The sequence below is a fragment of the Teleopsis dalmanni genome, chromosome 2 (genome assembly GCF_002237135.1).
Source record: "Teleopsis dalmanni isolate 2A chromosome 2, ASM223713v2, whole genome shotgun sequence".
NCBI classification, from domain to species: domain Eukaryota; kingdom Metazoa; phylum Arthropoda; class Insecta; order Diptera; family Diopsidae; genus Teleopsis; species Teleopsis dalmanni.
Window position 1 is genome coordinate 111,604,640 of NC_051847.1, and position 23,949 is coordinate 111,628,588.

A 23,949-nucleotide genomic window follows, 5' to 3' on the forward strand; every position below is an offset into this window, starting at 1 on the left:
AAGCGTCTATTTTCGTAATGCAAAAATTTCTTTCGTATCATCTATTAATTCAGTTCTGTTCTAATTTTTTATTTATTATCCAAAATTTTCACATATATATATATATATATCAAATACATTTGAAGATTACATATAAAATTAAGGAGCGTACACTCAATTTATTATTTATTTATTTATTTAAATTTCCATAAAACAACTTGAACATGTGTTAATGTATTGTATTTAATATAATATAGATTCAGTCTTAGGATATAATTATAATATTCATAAATATATAATTAAAAATTCTTAAGTAAAATAGTTTTAACATTTAACATTTAACGTATATACATATAATACAATTATCGAAAAATGTAAATCTAAATGGATGCATTTGTATATAGAGAATTATATATAATCTGAAATTTTTTATATTTTATATATACTTTTATAACATAGGTATAAATTTTTTTTTAGAATTTAAAAACTTGTTATTTTATTAACTTTAATATGTTCTATAATTGAAAGCGATATTAAGAGAAATTATTTAGTGTGTTAAAGTTTTAATTAACGACAATAAAAAATTTTGTTAAGAATTTTGTTGAAGTTGCTAGTTCTACGTATAATTTATTTATTTCAATTGCTCAGTTTTGCAGTTTTTTTATCTCTAAATTATATAAGAATATGTTACTGTTTGCATTATTATCTATTTTACTACTACCATCTAGACAGAACTACAATATAAAATCCAATGAAATATCTTATTGTCAAGATCTTAAATATTTTTGAGAGTTTTTGATTACTAAATGGCACATGTTACTAAACCATAATGATATCCATCACAACCGATTACATTCTTCTCTAGTTATATTCCTCTCGTTTGATATATAAAATGTCGAAACAGAGTTGAGTCAAATGAATCAATTAATAAAAATAGAACATAATTAGTGAATTCAGCTATGAAGCTATATAAATGAAGCAATCTCAGATGTGATCATTATTTTGGTAATAAGTATGTCAATATTATAATCCGGTAATAAAACATTAAACACAGTTAAAACACTTAATTTTCTCTGGACATCTATGTATTTAAATATTGATGACATACATTTTCATACAAGTAAATGCGCTTAAATTTTATGACAACAATTTAAAAAAATTAATTAAAATTTGAATAGTATAAAGCTTTTAAAAGTAATCAAAAATGACCAAACAAATATTTTTTTATCTGAGAATAAATATTTTTCCTAAATTTGTAGATTTGCTTGTTTAAAAACGGGATTCATATATGTAATTAATTACTAGTTGGTATGCATTATCAGAATTGTTAAATTTGTATTTGAAATAGAAATGCTAAAAAGTGCAAAATCCCTTTAATTTAATCCAGAAAAGTTTAAATTGTTTTATTTAATTCATAACTACTTTCATGCAACATTTTAAGACATGCAAATTTGTATTGTATTTTGCCCTTTATTAGAATTTACGGCATTAAAATAAGAGTTATAAGCAATGCAACTAAAATACAAATGTTTCAGGCAATGATCGGACGCGTTGGTAATGTCGGCATACAACAACAACAACAACAACAACCTTATGGTCAGCAACAAACACAAATAGGACAGCAAATTCAGCAACAACATCAACAAGTGGGCATGGGGCAAATAGGGCAGATGGGGCAGCAAACGTTGGGACAAATTGGCACATTGGGTCAACAACAACAATCCCAAATGGGGCAGTTCGGACAGCAGCAACAAATTGGTCAAATGGGACTTATGGGACAAATGGGTACAATTACTCAACAACAACAACAGCAACAACAACAACAACAACAACAACAACAACAAGCGCCACCTGTTACAACGCAGTCGTCTGGTGGAGGTTTGTTTTCAGGTGCGACAAATTTATTATCGGGTGCTACGTCGGCTGCCACCGGTGGTCTATTTGGTTCAAAACAACCACCGAAACCAGATCCAATGCAACCACCAAGTGGTGTGCAGCCAATGCAGCAACAGCAACAACAACAAGTGCCACCACAGGCGCAACCGCCACCGCCACAAGGTCAAGGCCCCGGTACCGGATTATTGGGCGGACTTAAAGGTATTGCAGCGGCGGCGCCTGGAGGCGATGTATTATCGAAAGGAAAGGATCTATTTGGTAAATTCGGATTCGGCTTTGGCAAATAACCCCGGTCATTATGTAGGTTATTCTATTTCTATGATTACGACTATTTCGATTATAATATGTTAATAGTGCTAACATTTTTTGTTAATAAAAATTTATAGGAAAATAATAAATGAAATCGAATCAAGATTCAAATTAGAAATGAGAAAATTAAAGAAAATATATATATTCTTTACATAAGAAAAGTATTGTTATGAAATGAATATAAATATATATGAGATAAAGGAGTATATGAGTATATGAAATGATAAAGTTTATTGATAAAATTCAACTGAGATTACAATAGTATAATAAATAAATTATATATATTATTAAAAGTGAATATATTAAATTCATCAAAGTTCTTTGCGTATATATTATATACACACAATTACATATTTACATATACATGCATTTAAGTATATAAATAAATAAATAAACTATATATTCTTAAAAATATTAATTATAGAAAATGCAAAAGCTAATATAAAAATTATTATATTTACAATTATTTGTTACGCACATTGTTAAATTTGCTACTGTTGCTGACCAGTTTGTATCTAAAATTATTAAAAATTATTATTAAAAAAATATAAATTTTAAATTTATCTATAATATAAGAATCATACATAACACATACATATATAAATTAAATTTATTAAATCAAAACCACTAAGAATTAAATTTCTTTTATAGTATATTTTAATCAACAACAACAACAAAAGGAAATATTAATAAAAACAATAAAATAAAAACGGAAAATATAAAAATATAAAATAATAATTAATTTTTAAATTTAAGAAAAAACAAATAGAAAAGCATAAAATAACATATAATATAATAAATAACAGTGAATACTATATGCAATACTAAAATCTATAGGAAGTACAAGAAAAGAAGTACATTTAAAAATTTTTATGCAAAATTTTTTTTTATTTTATTTGATTAAATGTTCTATTTAATTTTAAAAATGTTTAACATTTAACTAAAATCTTAGTCGCGGGCAAATCTTTACTTTATAATATATTTTAATAGAACCCTACTGCATAAGGATCTTCCAATCTTATTTTTAGATATAAAAATAAGTGCAATCATTAATAAGATAAGAGCAAGTATTTTTAAAATATATATTCCATATTTAAAGCTTATTTAAAGCACAATAGGCCTTATAGGTTCCGATGTATCATTGTCCCTTCCAATAATAGTAGTATATTACCTTAATTAATAATCGCTTTACATTATTCTTATTTGAAATATTTTTCTCTTAAATTTTGATTATTAACTGTTAAGACATATTAGGTCTATATGTGTTTACACATATATATTTAAAATATTATTGGACGACAGTTTTAAATTCAAAAGAACGGCAGTTTTAATTTCAAATCCAATATATGTATATGTATAATAACTTTCGAGGCTTGTATTTCTTGTTGGTAATGGCTACATTCGAATTGCTTTTGCAACGCTCTTTCTTTATTATAATCAATATTAATTTGGTTTTTATAAATACAAAAAACAAGTACCTCTAAGCTTAAAGAATAATTATGAATTTACAAATTATATATATGAAAAGTGCAACACTCTAACACTCAACCACATACATACTATGTTAGTTTATTTATTTATTATAATTGAATAAAAACTCAAATGGGTGAACAAAAACACACACTCTTTCTTGTTTAGTGATTACATAAATATTCAAATATACTTAAATTAGCAAACGGAAACTGCAAACCAACTTTTTTGACAATTTACATACATATATTATAATACATACATATATCTAGTAATCTAGTAATCTTTATCTATTTTGATATGACAACGTAGCCCAAATACATTTTTATTTAGTGCAATTCTGAAATAAGTAGCAATTAACTATTTAAATGAATTTCAAATAAACAAATAAACTTTTATAAAAGTACCTATCAAAGGAGCTGTAAAAGATTACATGTACTTTAAAGTAAATATTCGTCAGTCGCGTTTGTACGTTTATATAAGTTACGCACCTCTTACATACTTACACATACCAAAGATACATTTAAAACTAAGAAGCTATGAAATTTATTTGTTATCTGTTATAAATATTAAAAATAACATTAATTCAAAAAATAAATAAACAATTGTTATACGGTATTATTATACTTTTTCTATAAATTATTATTTATATTTAATTAAAAAACATTTCTGATAAAAATAAAAAACTTTTAAATATCTGCAAAATATTTAATATCTGCCTCTTTGTTTATCTTACGATATCTGTCACTTTACAAAAAAAACAACATCAACAATATTTGTGCTTACACATAAATACCATAGAAATAATAATAAAAAAATATTTTTCATAGAAAAAGAATATTACAAATTCTAGGTAATGGAGAAAAAATGTTGCAGTTTTACAAATATCACATATCCAACCACAATATTGATTGTTCAATTTATATAAGGTGATATAGAACTTGGTTTTGAAAATTTGATGCATCCACTATATACTTTAAACTTTACATCGAATAGCTGCTGAAAATCAAATGAAAATTAATATTTAATAAAAAAAAATCTTGTTTGAAAATGTGCCGAAAATGGCAGATACCTCCTTTATGTATTGGTGGCATATAATCAATTAATTGTAAACCGTATTCGTAGATATAACAGGCATACATATAACAGACACACATTTAAGAATATCGAGAATATTGTTGTTGTCAATTTAAGGTCAGCTATTTGCAGAACACTTTCGATATACATAAATAAATAGATATAATAAGTAAAAGTCAAAGTTACAGTTACAGTGAATAGTACCAAAAATGCTCAAAGGAAGAAAATAACAAAGTCAAAAACCTTTTTTCCTTCTACCATATAATAAATACACTATATTTTGATTGTGATTGAATATAGATACTGTGCCACGATGTTGCTAAAATAAAACTTGGCTGGGGATATACTTCAATCCAATAAACTGCGACCTTTTTTTTGGCTTATGGTAACAGTTTTGTATTTTAAATGCGATCTTATAATAAAGTTTTTAGAATTTTATACAAAAATGTATTTATAAATATTAAATTTTTTTTCTATGGTTAACATGTTTTCGATGTTTTATATTTCAATTAAGATAGCATTATGGTTCAGTTTTTTTAATTTCATAATGCAGCGTGTTCTCTTTTTATAGGTTTTCATTATCTTAATTTAAACGGGTTATGTACTTGCAACGTATAAATGTGTGGCCAACTACTGCGCACACCTAGCGGCTGAAATTCGTTGGTGCTACTGCTAAAAATGGAGAGACGAAATGTAATAGTACAATGATCTGTGCTGCAAATTATAACGAACAACTAAGTGTTTCGGCAAATCAACATGTTGGATTCATATGCATTCAGTTGATATTCGAATAGAACAGAATAGTTACTCTCATACTTATTTTGTTCACACACTGGTTTTATTTTTGTCGCCCACTTGACGACAGAAATTTGTAAATGCAATTGCTTAAAAGGGAAAGAAGAAATATAATAAAAATGTTCTGCGATTTGTGCTGTAAACTTATGAGCACAACTGACAACTAGAAAACTAAGAGAAGAAAATAAATTGAGTTTTCATAGACAATTCTATTTAATTGTCTTTGCTAAAACTTTAATATTTAAAATTATACATTTGTTATATGTAATAAATTATATTATTTCTGGATGTAAAGATAATTTAATGAAGTTATATATATTATTAGACATTTTGCAAATAATGTTAAAGTATGCGTCGCACACCTCCGCACCTTAGAGCAGGCAATGATGTATACGCTCCCAAGCACTTGAATAGGGATAAATATTTTATTACGAATACACAAATATTTTACAAAGGCAAACAAAGTAAACCAATAGACAAATATTTTTTTATTGTTCTCTCTGACCATCTCTTGATAACTAATTTTTAGTTCTTGTCCCTATTATAGTGCTGTATATTTAAAAAAAACTATGTTAATTTGAAAGCTTTTTTTTTATTTTTAATTCAATACAAAATGAAATATTGAATAATAAAAAAATATTTGTCCAGTTTATTTATTAGTTTAGTTAGTTTATATTCCACAGGTGTATTGCAACAATAAATTCTAAAGTTAGGATTTCATTCATAACTGCTTCACAATCGGTTAGAGTTTTAGATTCATCAGTTCATCAGTTCATCATCAAATTGCCAAAAATATCGCTTTTACTGTTTCGATTCTACTCTCCTACCTTGTTTGAGAGTGATTTTTAGCTAATTTTTAATTTAGTTTCTAGAAGTTTTTACCAACGCTTGCTTGACTTTGAAAAAAGCACAAAGATTTTATTGATAAACCCGAAAACGTTTTGGCTATTGTAGAAGAATTACCTGCGTCAATCAGAAACAAGCTCTAACTTTGGCACCCACAAGACGTAAAAAATTCCCTTGGATCGATATTCAGGATATTCGTCAACAATTGTCTAAAAAATTAATATAATTTATTCATTCTGGATGCCGTGACTAAAATAATGTTGAGTAACAGGTGATGCAGGTGATCCCGTAGTGTAAGGTTGTATTTGAATAACAACTAGATCTATGAAATTACTACTTTTTACACTATCGTCCACGTTTAAGGATTCTCGATGAGCTCTAAATGGTAAATTATAAGAGGTTAAGAATATTATTATGAATGTTGCGCCTGATAAAGCATTCACTGTTGCGCCTAACCTGATTACCTCTATTGTTAAGAGATGCTCTTATTCACGTAATAAGAGACAAACAAAATAATTTTTTCTCTGGTAAGTGAAGTTAAGATTTTAAGAAATATGCACAACTTTTTGCAAGGCTCCTATGGACACGAGGCCGCCACTGTGTACAAAAATGGCGTTGTGCACAAATTGCGTTCTAGGCTTAAATAAATTGCCGAAATATAGCTCAAGCAACGATCTATTAATAATCAAAAAGGCCATATATCGACTTCCCGAAAAATATGTCGGCTGATTATATAAAGAATCTATTTAACACGCTTTCAAATTGTGTAAATCACTGTTTTGAACGGAAAAGGACTATTTTTAAATAAACAAATAGAGTTTTTCTAGAAAATTTTTTCACTGATGTTATTAATGGAAAGTTCTGTTTACTTTGAAGTGCTTGTTCCATATTAAAGATATTCAAACGTTATTTGTTTATTTTTAGTTGATAAGAATGCTAAAGTGAAAAAATAAAAGCTTATAGATTATCGCGGCGATAGTTATATAGGGTACTATATAATAATAAAAACAAAAATAAAAACTACGCTGTTAGTTTTTATTATTTCACTTCCACATTTTTATCAATTAATAATAATTAACAAAATGACTTACAATTACTCTAAATTTGTTCGTTGTTCCTTTACAGAACGTACAGTAGATAATTTTAATTACTTTATGTTTGGAAAATAAAAGTTCTTCGATTTAAATCAAATTTTTAAAAAATCAAGGATACACTTAAAAACAAAGTATCTACAATACATTTACTCATATCATATTTTCATAACGTAGAAAATTATTTTATTTGAATGTTCAATCTTAAGCAGTTGTAACCAAGGGATTTTTCAATTCGATTGGAAATAATTTTTTTAATAAAATGAAACTGACTCTCGTCTTAATTTATGATAACACACTATAACTTCAGCCTATTAAGAAACTATTTCTTTACGTTAAATATATACATTCAATAACTTATTAACGTAAAAAAATTATCGATTCTCGAAAATGATTGGTTTTCAAAACTTTCAGTTTTCAAAACTATATAGAGGACCAGTTAGTGTTTACTACATATAGAAAGTTTTTTGAAGACATTGAGGGAGCAGTTAGTAAGCGCGGCTTATTTCTTTGCAATGCTAAATAAGAATTCACAATTCAAGAGAGTTCAACATGTAAGAATTTAAGATTTTTCTTATATATTATATATGTTTTATATTTAATATAATAATAAAAACAACAAAATTAGTTTGGCTGGATATTACATTATATGACATTTTTTTTAAGTTGTTCATATAAGGAATATTAATTTAAATAATTTTTTTATAATAATTAAATATACTTATTTTTTCTGTTTAAAATCATCACCAGAAATTAGACCATTTGTAAATGAAACGTTAGGTACATAAATTTGTTCTTGTAGTTTGAGATTCATTCGATGCAAAACGAATTGAACATTGTTTTCGTTTAATTCCTTAGCAACAGCACTTAACATATCTACAAATGTAGCATCGAATTGCATAAATCGATGGCAATCCAAAACAATGGGGAAGTCATTTCTGTACAAAATACATGCTGATCGTATTCTGCCACGTAAATAGTCCACACCGCTGTAATAAATATCAGAAAGAGGCATGCAGTATACGTAAGTCACTCCATCGGTCTGGTAAAAATTATTTTATGTTTATTAACGTCTATAAAAATGTAATACTTTGAATACATGTAACTTACCTCTGTTAAGAAAATATCCACCTTTGGATTACCCAAACGTAAAAGAATAAAAATCATATTTACAATAATTCCAAAGAAAAGTCCCATTTCTACTCCACACAATAAGCAAACAATGAAACAACCTATCCAACTGAAAAAATCTTTTTTGTTAGACCTCCATAGGTTTTTAATCGGCGAAAGATCAATCTAAAAATAATTAAATACAACATACATATGTTAAAGGCTTATGTGAACAAAATATATTATAAAAAAACTAAAATATAAAGTTTTAATCAGGGACCGAAAATAACAGTTATTTTAAAATTTTTTATGAAAAAAAGCAGCAACAAAAAGTTGTCTAAACTCTTATTTAAGTAAATAGTTATCATTCTAATAACTTTTATCCTTAATATTATGCATGCTTTTTATATATGAGCTTTTTAAAATAAAACTCAAAAAATAATAATTAAATTTGATTTTTATTATATTCATCAAAAATAATAATTATTATATGCTTTTTATTTTTTTCGCGCAGAAATAACTCTTAAAATTTGCTTCTTATTTTAAAACGCACAAATAACTGGTATACTTGCGTTATATAATATAAAAAGCAAGAGTATCGCGCAAATTCTGCGCGATATTTTTAAAATGAAAATATAAAATGCAATTTTCATACAAGGTAGTTGTTTTTGCAATTCCATAGAAAATGTTTGAAAAGGTTGGTGCAGGTAAAGATTTAGTTCAGTTTTTTGTTTTTGTATTTTACATACAAATTTGTTCTCCTACAAAATACGAATGTAAATACAAAATATAAATGCAAAATACAAAAACAAAAAAACTGAACTAAATCTTTACCTGCACCAACCTTTTCAAACATTTTCTATGGAATTGCAAAAACTACCTTGTATGAAAATTGCATTTTATATTTTCATTTTAAAAATATCGCGCAGAATTTGCGCGATACTCTTGCTTTTTATATTATATAACGCAAGTATACCAGTTATTTGTGCGTTTTAAAATAAGAAGCAAATTTTAAGAGTTATTGCTGCGCGAAAAAAATAAAAGGCATATAATAATTATTATTTTTGATGAATATAATAAAAATCAAATTTAATTATTATTTTTTGAGTTTTATTTTAAAATGCATATGATAACAGTTATAAGATGATTTTTATTTTTTTTATGATAACTGTTACGGTCCCTGGTTTTAATTTGCTCTAAGTTATTTAATAACCCCCTTGAGGAAGAATTTGTAAAAACTAGAACGTAGTCGGTGTTAAATATAATATAATAATACCGCTTATTACAAATAATAACTTTATTATTGAATTTGCAAAAGCCCTGCAATTTGTAAAGAATATAGGTAAGTTCTGAAATTTAGCAGGAAAAACAAGTCTATTAATTGAAGTCATATATAATAACAGTTCTCAAAGAAGTTAAACTGTACAATTGTATAATAGGTGTATTCTTCTGATATGAATATTCCAATAGAACAACTCCTGGTTGCTTCAGAAAAACTTGGCATCACTGCCAAAATCAATGAACATATGACAAGTAAAACAATTTTAAACAAATTTGTGTTTGATGAATTTGTTTGTTTGATAAAACAAATGTTTATAAAATGAATGACAAAAAATTTATTGGTGAACATTTTATATTCGATTTGTATTTATATAAAAGTATACATATTTTTAGGATTTATCCATGATGACGTATAAAAATAGTGAAATAAGGAGGATACAAAGAGCGTGACGCATTGACCAAATATTTGAAATTCTCTGTCATTTGACTAAAATTTCCCATTTTTTTCGAAAAATCATTTACAAAAGATCAAATTTAAGATTTCGCGCCATTGTAATGTCTGTAGCTTATTTGTTAAGCAATTTCAGGAAAGTGGGCTTACTTTATCGAATTTTATTATTGTTTTGCATGTTAATTTTTAAGAGACACGTGTTCTATTGGAGGATTCATGTCAAAAGAATACACCTAATATGAAAATCAATCGATTATAATAGCTACGATGATCTGATCAATTGAGACACGAAGCAATAACAATACGATGAAATAACTACCCAACAGCTTATACCCAGCAGGCGAAAGAATCGATATATCAGCGATAATGCCGATACTTTGAAAGTAATTTTATTGATTTTATTGAATAAAATATTGCACAGAGAACAGAGACGTCTTGTGAATTTAGGCATATATGTTAAAACTATCAAATGGATAAAATTGATTAAACAATTAAACAATTTGTGGGGAGGTAAAGATGTAAAGCTTTGATAATACCAAAGCAACATTTCTCTTATATTTTCCTTATATTTAGTTTTTAATATTTATATTTGTATTATAGTCAATTTCTTCTTATATCAAAAATACAACTCAACATTCTAATACCGTTTTTATTCGACACTTTGTTGTTTTTTTAAGATACAGAAAAATTTTACATATACAAATATATTATATGAAATGAAGTTGTTGGAAAAACGCTTATACAAAAATAATAAATATATATGAAATTTCTCGTTTTGAACTTACCATAAACACCACTGCAGCAATTAGCACGGCAGACAACGTAGCTTTAGGTATATATTGAAAATATGGTGTTAATATGCTCAACGCCGATATAACAATTAAACCTTTAAGTGAATTACTTATATATAGTCAATGTATTATTTATAAATTATATATTCTCAATACCAGTATATATTCCAGCCATAGGGGTTCTAACGCCGCTAGATTGGCTTACAGCTGAACGTGTAAATGCGCCACAAGTTGGCATAGCACTGAAGAGAGAACCAACTAAGTTACAAAGACCGAGTGATAACATTTCCTGGGAAGCATCAAGTTTTGCATCCTTTACTGTCGATGTATTTATGGAAACATGAAAATATGATAGTAATTTATGTAAAGCAAAAAATTGATTTTCAATATAGATTGAACCAAGCGTACCAAAAGCTTTGGCTATAGCGACATTAGCCAGCACTGCAACTATTGGCACCACCACAATACCGCTTCCAAGTTCCCGAACAATGTCCGAGAAAACATATGTCACATTATTGTAGTTAAAAACAAATGGGGGAAGTTTTAACGTAATAGCAGCTGATTCTACTTTAGCGGACAAAGCAAATGGTATGGCTTGATATGATCTTTCTTTAATCCAAATGAAACTAATAATAGCGCATAAGAAAACTGTAAGTGCGTTTCGAGAAATGCTTATATACCAGCACAGCTTCTTTAGTTGTTTTATTTTTCGACCGTTGCTTTTAAAATTTATTTGCGATAGTTGCTTTATTAGGAAACACAAAATCGAACAAGAACATATAGATTCATATAATTTAAATTTCAGTATACTTACTCTCAATGTTAAAAGAACAATGATACATATAAAACCCATTATTGCATCTGATATATTAATCCCATTTATAAATTGTGATGGGGACGGTATACCTTTGATTTTAATTCCCAATAAATTCTTTATTTGTGCAAGAACAACTATTGTAGCTGTAGCAGATGTAAACGCCTTATTTACTGGGGCTGGTATAAAGTTGACAACGAATCCTTTATTAAAATGTTAATTATTAACTCAAAATAACTTTTTATACGTTTATATAGTTTAGACAATTGAAGTTACCACACCTAATTTAAAAACACCCATAAGCAATTCAACAAGGCCCGCCAAAAATGCTAAAACGATAGTAAATTGTATAGGTTTATCGGCGCAAAACTGCAGGACCATCAAAGCCATTAAACTAGTTGGACCTATTGATACTTGTGGCACAGTTCCGAAGAAAACATATATTATCGAGCCTGTAACGAATTGAGAAAAGTAATGTACATGTGCGCATTATTACCGAATATTTTTATAATTATGGTATAATTATGTACCCGCAAATGCTGAATAAAGGCCATATTCCGATGACAATCCTGCTAATGATGCATACGCTATACTTTGCGGTATAATTGTTAAACCGAGCGTTAAACCAGCAATGAAGTCCGCAACAGCTTTGTCGCGGTCGTAACTCCTTATCCATGTTAGTATAAATATACGACGAAACAACCAATGAGGTTCCTCAGGCTCTGCATATTGTGCTGCATCAGTAGAAATTATTTTGCTTTCTAAAAAATCACTATTCAAATTCTTCTGTCTCTCCTCGGCAGCTAAAATTTAAAAAAATTGTCTTAAAATAGTTCTTTTCATATTTGAAATACAATTTCTAATTGGAATTATTACAATCGCAGATTGTACTTATGCCACGCCGTTGATCTAAGCTCTCATTTCGCATTTGATAACTTTGTTTCAAGCTTGAGCTCGTTTTTTTCTGTCTGTGAAACCAGAACGAATGTCTCCCGCAGAATTTCATTTTGAACTGCGGTTATTATTTAGAAAAATATAAATTTAGGCGGAACGCAGTTCGTAAAATAAATAAGTCGATTCCGGTTTGAGCATCAACAATAATATTTTTTCACACATTTTTATTTTAATTAGCAATACATGGGGAATCCCTTGTAATTTAGGTAGCAATCAATTCAATTTGAAAATTTTATGCATGTGTACGCACGATGACTCAGAATAATTAAGTTCAATTTCGTTTTTGTTTATGGAATTAACAAGAAATAATGTATTGGGATTTGATTATAGTTATTTTTACATTCTGATAATTATGATCTGTTACTATCAGCACGATGAGAAATCGAGAAATTTGTCTATCCCACTCAATAATGGCTTGGCAATTTCAAGAAATAGGTAATTTAATAGCAATCCTTTTGATCCTTTTGCTTGTATTGATGGTAGCATGATAAAGAAATCAAATATTTCGAAAAGTGAAAAGTGCTTGAACAACTATTATTATTTTGCATTCTTGTTGTTAGAGTGGTCAAAAAATTAACGGACATATACAAATGTATAAGACCCAAGATGATGTGGATCAGAATAGTGCACTAACACTGCCTTTACTATAGGAACTTTAGACATATATAAGCTCACACCCGCTTACTACAAAACGGTACATCAACTTGTTTGTCTGGAAGAGTCCCGTTTGTACTTTGGTGCTCTGAATTTTAAGAGCCAAACTCTGACACTTTTACTTTGGCTACTAACAAAGAAACACGTTTTCGTATTTTAATTTTATTAAATATTAATTATTTTATTTTATTCTAAAAATCCTACCAATATATATACATGTAACCCGGTTAAGCAGTAAAGTAGGCAAGCAGTAGATACAGCAATAGTCGAAGTTGAACAGCCGAGGCCAGCAGTCAGCAGTCAAAAGTTACGGTCGTTTATATTTAATTATATTATTTGTAAACTATTAATCTAAACTATTACAAATAAGGTGTTGTAAATTATTAATAAATAATTGAGTTTATCTTTTACATACTTATCAACAGTTGTGTAATTGGTTAGCAAGTTGAAGGTATGCGGGGATGCTGACACCCAAAATATAGTCACATTGCTTTCAGAATATCGACATGAAGGCAATACCTTCAAAAAAAATCTATTATTATTCAAAATGTAAATCCAAAAGAAGTCAGCTGGACCGAGGTACGTAAAGCAAAGTAAAGTTCGATTAAAAGGCAATTTCAATATAAAAATAAATTCTAAGAGAAATACTTAAAATGTGAATTTTTTGGGCATAAAAAAGTGTGAAGAAAGTTAATTTACTTAGTAAAGATGACATCGTTTCATTGGTTCATAACCTATTCAATCGACCATATCTTTTTTGTGTGAAATTATTTTTTATTGATTCAAATTACAAAAATTTGTGGAAATAATCAAAATTTCAGAATCCATTCAATCTAGCTTGATGCTATCACCTATTGCCTTGACTTGACCTTACTCTTCAAAATGGCCCAGATGAAATAAGCTATCCGATTAGTATCTGGCGAATTCGAAGGTTATTGTATGAACGAAATGAAGTATGGATCTATTCTTAGTTCATACGATCTTTATGTGACCGCGACTGGTGCCGAGTCTTGTTGAAACAAAAGTAACTTCCAAAATATTTTCCCGATAATAAATCGCATTGACTTTGACGCCCTCGATTGGAGGGCGTATATCGGCTGTCACATCTTTCCATACCATTGCAAGATGGAAAATTAGTTTGGGTGGCCATTCGTTGTTTCAAATTTTAGGCAGTGCGTACAGTTAGTAAACACGATCATTTTCACGATCATAGTTCATGAACTGTTCAATGAGAAAATTTTTCTCATTAAAGAACATAATGTTTGGAAATTCGCCACGTTCGTGCAAGCGTAACAACCCCTTTGCTCTTTCCAGTGTATATTTTTGTTGCTTTGATATGAGATCATGTACGTTTTGAAACTTGTAAGGCTTTATCTTGAGTTCATTTTGGAATATGTGTCGCATGCTTCGCTGGGATATTTTTCTATGGCTTTTCTTTGGTTCTTTGGCCATTTGATTACCACTAAGACGTGGATTTCGTTTAAGTAGTGCTTTTACTTTTCGAACCATTTAAAGTGATGCTGCTTTCTTTTTTCGTGCAACAATGAGCTCATGAACAATAGTTGGTTGTGATTTTCTGGCCAAATATAACGCAATCAAACTATTACTTTTGAATTTAATTTCGAATAACTTTTGTTCTATAAAACTTAGACGCAAATGCTTGTGATAGCTTGTAAACAATATAAACAGCTGTCACTTGTATGAATTTCATGTAGTTGACAATATTTGTTTGACAGATATACCTATGCGTAACTGATAACACTTCAATAACCCTGTATCAATACAAATAGTAATTACCATTGGCGATCTCTGCATGTTTTGATTCGTAATTTAATGAAAAATATATTAAATTCCTGTAAATTATATATGGATGTTTCTTGCTCCTATATTGGCAAAACAAAAATTCTTTTACAAAAATAAATATAAAAATTAGCATTCTAAATTAGTATAACGACAGTTGCCATTATACATAATACTTTAGAATTATCTTTAGAATGCGTATCTAAATAGTGCGCATAAAAAAAACTTAAAATGCCTACGTTTATTTATTTCTGTGACTTAGGCTTAATGCCTGCACAATTACGCAGAATGTTTATTTTTAAAAGTGCAAGTATCTTGCAAAAACGATATCAAATATATTCAAGTATATATTTTGCTTGCAGCTGGCAAACAAAAACAAAGTGATGCCTTGCTGGGTGCCTGGCCACACAGGAATCAATGGTAGAGAGTCTGTCGACAGTCTTACTAGGTCAGCATCTGTCACTAAAATCTGTGTACCGGAGCCATATTGTGGATTAAGTTGGTCTACAACTAGGTCTCTGATTGATAAATGGTTTTCAGCCAAGAGAATTCACTACTGGCGTGACATTTCAGGTAAACGTCAGGCTTACGAGCTGGTTCATCCCTACAGTTATGGGCAACAGAAAAGAGTTGAGGTTGCTGGTGGGATATTTAATGGGTCACCATGGACTGCGTTATCATCTTAACAAAATGGGTTTGTCCAAAGAGATATGTTGTCGACTCTGCTTAGAAGCAGACGAGACTTCCAGTCACATTCTCTGTGACTACTTGATGACTACAAGGTGAGATGAAAAAACTGCAACAAAGTAAAACGCCATAATTTTTTCATTTTTTTTAAATTTTACTGAATGAAAGCAAAAAATGTCGGAAATAACATCAAATTTGAGAATCGGTTTAGATTTGTTCGAATTGGCCACCTTTGGCACGAACTATGGCCTTCAAACGGCCAATGAAACCATCACACGCTGCCCGAAAGTGGCTCTGCGGTATTTTGTCCCATTCTCGGCGAAGCGCTTGCTTGAGATGATCGCCACTTTGGTATTTTTTAGTTCCAACCTTGCTTTCCAAAATACCCCAGGCACAATAGTCCAACGGATTGGCATCCGGAGATTTTGGTGGCCATTGTGCGGTGGAAATGAAGCGAGGAACCTCATTTCTTAACCATTCTTGGATGGCGCGTGCTGAGTGCGATGGTGCTGAGTCCTGTTGGAATGTCCAAGGTCTGCGGCCGAAATGTTTGCGTGCCCAGGGCTTCAGAACTCCCTCCAAAATATTTTCGCGATAGATTTGCGCATTTAATTTGACACCACGGTCGATGAATACGAGCGGCGAGCGACCATCGGCTGTTATGGCGGCCCACACCATCACCATGGCCGGCTTTTGAGTTGTGATGGCCAACCGAAGTTGCAAATTTTCAGCTGACCTCTCTGGCAAGTAAACACGATCATTTTGTTTGTTTACAAACTGCTGGATAACGAATGGTTTCTCATCGGAGAAAACCAAATTCGGCAGTTCACCACTTTCGGCCAAGCGAAACAACTCTTTAGCTTTTTCGAGTCTAACTTTTTTTTGCGCATCAGTAAGATCTTGCACTTTTTGGAACTTGAATGGCTTTAGTCCAAGCTCATTTTTCAATATTTGCCGAATGGCATATTGCGATATGTTCAGCTCACGAGCCATTTTTCGTCCACTGCGACGCGGATTTCGTTCAATTCGCTTTTTCACTTTTCGAACCATTTCTGCCGATGTTGCTGTTTTTTTTCGTCCACTTCCTTGACGTCGGGCTACGCTACCAGTATCATGGTAACGAGCGATGGTACGAGACACAAAACATTTATTCACTTCTAAATGCTGGAGGGCTCTAACGATAGCCACTTGTGGTTTTCCAGCCAAATGCAAAGCAATCACACTATCACGCTTGAATTCCATCACAAATAACTTTTTTTTTGAAAAATTCCCACCAAAATGCTTTTGTGCGCTTGTAAACAATATAATGAGCTGTCACTAGAATAAATCTGACAGCTGTGGGACGAGCGGTTTAGAAATGACAGCAGTCTGAAGTTGGTTGCAGTTTTTTCATCTCACCTTGTACTTAATTTCGTCATCTGGCTATTGAGGCAAAGTTAAAGACGCTTACGAGGCGCTTTAGAAAATAGATGCTTCAATGCTATAGGATGGGAATAAGAAATTTCTAGAAAATTTCTAGAAAATTCTTAAGAATTTTAGAAGCCATAATTCGATTGGTTAATTTTAACAAAATCTTTAAGATTTTGTAAATGATTTAAGTCATTTAAAAGATATATCTCAGTCTAGAGTTGAAGCTATTATGAAAAATCATAAAAAATCTTTTTAATTAAGACAATTAAAACGACATTTCGCGTGTGCTATTGTCAAAGAACCACAATGGCAAAAAATATCTTTAACGCAATTTAGATAAAGTTCTAATTGGCGAACAGTTTTTAATGTGAAATAATATTAATAATCACTGTTATATAAACGTGATAAAGTATTGTTATTAATCAGTTAAAAGTCTTTAACAAACAAAAAAATCTTAAAGAATAAATGTTAAAGAAATATGTGTTCACTGGAATTGTTATACAAACTAAAGAAAATTTATGAAATAAAAATTATATTGAAATGCTAAACAGAATTTTTAATGCAAATACGTATTGTCTTGTCTCTAATACTTGTTCTTATTGTTAAAAAATTTGAACTTCTGTGATATTCTACAGCACGGGTGTCCAAAGCACGGCCCCCGATATATCTACTACAATTACGCAAATTTTCTTTTGGTGTGCTGGTAAAACCACATTATTTTATTTTTATTGTATACTAAATAAATGAATTTAAATTAAGAAATTAAGAAAACTAAATTTAACATTATAACTGTATTTATAGTCTTATAATATATTTATAATAATAGCTATAAACATATGTATTTGATTCTGCGGCCCTCCAATCTGTAAAGTAAATTTGTATTGGCCCGCGATCGCATCTCCCTGGACATCCCTGTTCTAAAGCATTCAAATTACATAAAGTTCATTACAATTAAGTTTAAATAAAAATTAATAAATTTTGTTTTTAATTAATTTGGACTCTATGTGTAAAATTTAAAGAAATAATAATAAAGAGGTTTTAGAACAGAAGTGAAACAACAACAAAAATTTTTTTTTTTTTGAATTATTTTAATTAATTGAATTTTTGGCTGACCATACAGCTGTTTCAAGTATTGCGAAATACCCTTCATCAGTGGTCTTGGAAATAATTCTTATATTTAATTATTCGTAAATAATTATTTTTGAGACTGCAAGTACCAGGAATCGAACTCGGGTCCTGCCAAATATGAAGCTCAGAATCAGCGCACCTTAACCAACTGATCCAAAGCCGTACTTGACTTTTTATGTTCGCATATTTTGCTGGAGTTTTGTTACTTTTGCTATGAAAGTTTTTATTAACAATTTTAATTGCTGTATATATGTATATTAGAACGAAATCATAAACCAGCTGTAGAATAATTGAATTAATTAATTAATTATATTTTTTATTTTTAATTGTTAAATTTCAAACCTATTCTATTCGTAGAGGCATTATTTGTTGCATGATTTGTTCTTTCTTATGTATAGAACCTAATCTAGAAACGTAATGCTGAGAAAGAAATAATAATAAAATGTGAATAAAAATAAAATTAAGAGTATAATCGTTAAACTGTGTTCTGACATATATAAGAATAAAAAAAAAAGAAATAAATATTAAATGTGGTGAAAACGTTACAATTTCACTCAAAGTAGCGCTGTAAACAGTTTTGTAATTTAATTATAAAAAATATTCAAAAATAAAACTAACAAATTATTTGAAAAATTTAAACAGAAAAACTTTGCAACGAAAATGTGTCAACGAAAATTTAAAAATATTTTAAAAACTTAAACCACCTTCAAACAAAAATATTCTACTCAATGAGTAAATTTTACAATTTTACACAGCAAGTAAAATTTGTTAATAAAAACTTTCATAGTAATATTAACAAAACTCCAGAAAAATATGCAAACAAAAAAGTCAAGTACGGCTTTGGATCAGTTGGTTAAAGTGCGCTGATTCACATTTGGCAGGACCCGAGTTCGATTCCTGGTACTTGCAGTCTCAAAAAATAATTATTTTCGAATAATTAAATACAAGAATTATTTCCAAGACCACTGATGATGGGTATTTGGCAATACTCGAAACAGCTGTATGGTCAGCCAAAAATTCAATTAATTAAAATAATATAAAAAATAAATTTTTGTTGTTGTATTTCACTACTGTTCGAAAAAACCTCTTTATAAATAAATATTTAAAAAAAATTTTTTTTAAAAAATTATAAAAAAAATAATATAATAATATTTTTAATCTTTTAATAAACTGAAGTGTTTATGGGTATTTAAAAGAAAAACTATTCCACAACTTTAATTGCAAAAGCAAAAGCAGTAAATTCCATTTAAATAAAGGAAAAAAGACACAAGCGAAAATATAGAAACATTTCTATGCTTTTAAGCCTCAAACACTACTATTCGCGTTATCGAATCTCAGAATGGTTACAGGCTCCTCGGGGAGGTGTGCATTTTGTGTATTCCTCATAAACTTCATGATTATTCAATAACTGATCTAAGATATGCGTACCGCCCGGTCCAGTTAGTGATTACTTTGAGATTAGATAGTGCTAAGTACGGCAGCCTGATGGTTTGCGCATATAGTTAACTAGCAGAATTTTTAAGCAGATTCGATTACGAAGTTATATATAAAAATTCAAAAGCAAACGTAAATGCCGATTATTTGTCACGCGATCCTCTTCTATTATTACACTAGGAACAAATAAACAGTAGCAACTGATTCTGATGAATGTGATGGGTTTAATAACTTCATTCCAGATAAGTCAGTTGTCTATTAAAGCAGAACGTATTGCAACTGAAATCAGAAAGCATAAACATCTCGGTAAAATAATTAAACTACTGCAAAGTGGCCGTTGTTTAAAGAGAGAAGGCTACAAATCAGCAGAAGCGAGTTACATGTTATCATCAGGGTGCTTAACGTTCGAATACCGAATTATTACCCCTTTACATTATTGAGAAAAATTACTAGAGAACCTAAATACATAGCATTTAGGAATGGTGAAGATGAAGGGCATTACTCGTTCTTTTTTATATTGGCCAGGAATAGACAAAGATGTTGAGAATATGGCCAACAAGTGTGATGGGTGCGCGAGACAAGCGAATACCCAGAAGGACCATGGGAGCGTATCCATATCGACTATGCAGAGCTATTTGAATGGGCGATATAACTAGTAATTGCATTTAGATATGGTGAAGATGAATGGCATTGCTCTTCATCTTCATCTTCTACTTATGGTTATTTTTGACAATGAAACGAATTTTACTTAAATACATTTAGAGTAAAATACCATAAATATTCAGTTACGTATTATCCAGCTACTAACGATCAGGCGGAGCATAGCGTAAAAATAATCAAAAATGCACTAAAAGCTATGGGCACAACAAGCAAGTCTTTACAAAAATGTCCACAATTCAACTACAGGTTTCTCTCCAGCTCAGTTGTTTTTGGGACAGCTTCTGCGAACACGCTTAAATCTTATTCGTTCCGAGAAAATTGCAAAGAAGGTGAAAGAAAGCAGTACATGCAGTGTCAGTGTGGTAATAGGTGCACGGAATTCGCACCAGGCGAAAAGAATACTTTTTGTCGGGCAATACTTTTTAATAGAAACGGGGTAAAGAGACACGTATATCAAATTCGAAGAGCTGCAAATGGACCAATTGGAAATACATTAGCAGAAGAATATTGTGCATTTAAATATTCGTTCGAAAGCAGTGGTGGCAAGATGGCGGACCATCTTCAAGCAGAAAACAATAAATCAACCACTGAAGGGAGTTCTAATATGAAATCGGGATTGGAGAGTGAGTTCGAGAGGTGGGCAATGCCCAACACATCAAAAAAGGAGGAGTTTTCCTCAACGCCATTCCCAGTAGCTGAGAGTATCGAAGGGACTAATGTGAACAATACGACGGTTGACAAGACCAAGAAATGCTAGAGTGCTTTATAACCATAATCCAGTAGAAGAGAGAAAACTCCACTGTTTGTTGAGTTTTGATTGCTTACGATTTCGACTTAGTAGTAGTGTTTTAGTAGTGTTTTTAGACATTAGGTAAAATAACAAATATATTATTATAACTTGAATCATTAAATAAAATTAGAAATACAAAACAAAGTCCATTTTAACCACTTTCAGATGACATTTGCTGTCACTTTAAATATATTTCGAACCCCATACAATTACCAAACGATATTTCTATCAGTGTACTTTGTCCAGTATTTATTGATGTCCGTTTGAATGGTTGATTGGTTGATTGGTTCCTTATGTGAATTGCAGAAAAGGTGAAACATTGTTTAAAATGTCATCTAATACTTTTGTCGTTTCCTTAGCACAGCAGTATTCCAAAGGTAATGATAGTTCTGACTATGACTATATATTGATATATTAAGTACAACGAACAAAAGTAAAGGTTATTAATTTAACGTGTTCGGCTAATCAAAAATTATTTTTATTTAACATTATAATTTCGTTGTCATTCTGTTTAGAATATTTTTTTGTTATTGTTTGTTCAACTTATTGTATTATCGTCTTTTATAGTATTATCGCATGATTACGTAACGCGGTGCACATATGACGAAAATGATTTTGTCATCTTTTAGATGTCAGGGGAAAAGCTTTATAAAATTTGAAACACTGAAGCACTGAATTATAACAGTAACATTTTTCTTATATAGGGTTTTTTTTGATAGGTGATATAGTTATTATGCCAGCAATCAAAAATTTCATGATTTATCAAAATACTAATAGCAGATTTACATACATACATAAAAATACCAAAAAACGTTGTACACAGACTTATCTGAGCAACGTCCCTTGATCCGGACCTGTACTATATATGATCCAACAAAAATATGGAAATAACGCTATCCACCCTCTCAGAAAGTAAATATGTAGTGATATTATTTTTATACATAAATTATGTAACTGAAAAAATGTCTTAGAGGGAAAGTATACAGGGTGAACTGTAATACTCAAACAAATTAAAGCACAATTACAGGATAATGCAATAGAAACTAACATAATTTCTTCTGTAAAAATAAAAATATGAAAATTGTAATTCATCAGTTGTTTGTGCTTTGGAGTTAGTATTACCAGATCTTCGATGACCCCATAAGTAGTGATACTTTTTGTCCTTCTCTTAGTAATAATACATTTTTTTTAATTTGTGTTAACTCTTCTACTAATAATATCCTTCCTGATGCTAAATGAAAATATCATCCTAAAATTAGATTTGACTAAGTATATTCGTGTTGTTATTATAATCATTTTATTATTATGATTATGGAACTGCTAATTCTATGATTGGACAAAATTAGAAAATATTAACGAATTATCATAAAGTATCTTTGAATTTCATGTATTTTTTATTATTACAGGATTCATTTATTTGCTCGAAGTATATCACTATATATATATTACGCAAATATTATATTATATTCATTAGAAAGACTTAGAATAACTGCTTACAGTAGTTTTCTGAATTAAATTATTAACAGAAATTAATTTAATTAATTTTTGGTAATTAATTAAAATTAAATTAAAAATTAAGAGTTTTTTTTAAGAGTTTTTTCTGTTGTTGTTGTTGTTCTCAGAAAATTATCTCATGTAACAATGATTTAGATGTCAGACAGTTAATTATCTTTTTAATTTATTGGGTGAATTAATATAGTTTAAACTTCTTTTTATCATTCATTTATTTGGTTGTACCGTCGTTAAATTTATTTTAAATATCTACGTATCTACAGCGAATGCTATTAGGGTTTTACAAAAATATTTCTGTTTCTAGGAAATGCACTATAAACTCAAATGTAAATATTTGTATAAATCTTGAATACTTAATGAAAACTCTTTAAATGTTAATTTGCATTCTATTTTACAAATTTGAAAATTCGATTGTTAATTTAAATACCTTGAATTTGAAATTTTTTACATTTAATCAAAGTATTTTGGTCCATTACTGTTGCTGAACTTCAGTTACTGATGCTGTTTAATTTATATTGTAATTTTTTAACACACTATTTTTTGAACGTTCAAACTTGGAAAAAAACACAAAATTTTTATTTTTATATCACTAATCGTAAAGAAGATCTGTGATGTATGAATATTTTCTAAATTGTTCAAAACCGAACTGAAACGTCCATCTGGCGTGAGATACAAATCTAATTTGGTGTATTTCACTGTTATCAGAGCATTAAGATAATTTATTTTGATAAGCGGAATGTTAATTAGGTGCTAATATTAAGTATCAAAAGTAATCAGTAAGCATTGTATACAAATTTTTCGTCTTGGTGCAAAATATTAAATATCAGAGGTAAATAATGAAGCTAAGATTAAAATGAGTTACTGTCTAGAATTCAAAAGTAAATTATATTTGATCGAAATATTAGCAAATTTGACAGTCGTTTTCGATTGAGACTGTAAACAGAAAAAAAATTTTTGTTTTCTATGTAAATAAGACATAAATCAGTTTGCATGAATATGTATGCACGTAA

The 23,949-nt window shown here is 29.4% G+C and overlaps 2 protein-coding genes across 3 annotated transcripts in view; one reads left to right on the forward strand and one right to left on the reverse strand.

Moving 5' to 3' along the window:
- The window catches only part of LOC119675457 (peripheral-type benzodiazepine receptor-associated protein 1-like), a 30,465-nt gene extending 28,042 nt beyond the window's left edge, over positions 1-2,423 (forward strand). Inside the window, exon 9 of the mRNA XM_038086658.1 lies at positions 1,515-2,423. Within this exon, the coding sequence (XP_037942586.1) occupies positions 1,515-2,162 (648 nt within the window). The 3' untranslated portion in view covers positions 2,163-2,423. The remainder of the gene's footprint in view (positions 1-1,514) is intronic.
- A 5,743-nt stretch (positions 2,424-8,166) lies between these two features.
- LOC119683425 (sodium-independent sulfate anion transporter) lies at positions 8,167-23,598 on the reverse strand. 2 transcript variants are annotated; one of them, XM_038097093.1, is made up of 9 exons: positions 23,367-23,598; positions 12,441-12,713; positions 12,192-12,362; positions 11,911-12,113; positions 11,505-11,841; positions 11,253-11,414; positions 11,091-11,191; positions 8,574-8,759; positions 8,167-8,505 (listed from the first exon to the last, which is right to left on the reverse strand). In XM_038097093.1, exons 1-9 carry the CDS (start codon positions 23,410-23,412, stop codon positions 8,185-8,187), a joined length of 1,800 nt encoding a protein of 599 aa, XP_037953021.1. In that variant the 5' UTR covers positions 23,413-23,598; the 3' UTR covers positions 8,167-8,184. The 2 variants fall into 2 exon arrangements, with proteins under 2 accessions (XP_037953021.1, XP_037953020.1); XM_038097092.1 differs by lacking the exon at positions 23,367-23,598 and adding an exon at positions 12,787-12,921.
- Between the last annotated feature and the right edge of the window lie 351 nt (positions 23,599-23,949).

Bases quoted from the DNA above. Each gene is read 5' to 3' on its own strand.
- LOC119683425 (XM_038097092.1), bottom strand. From the start codon at position 12,916: ATGAAATTCTGCGGGAGACATTCGTTCTGGTTTCACAGACAGAAAAAA. The intron at 8,760-11,090 runs GTAAGTTCAAAA...AATTATTTTTAG, and splicing joins TTGCTGCAGTGGTGTTTATG to ATTGATCTTTCGCCGATTAA. The intron at 8,506-8,573 runs GTAAGTTACATG...AATTTTTACCAG, and splicing joins TGGATATTTTCTTAACAGAG to ACCGATGGAGTGACTTACGT.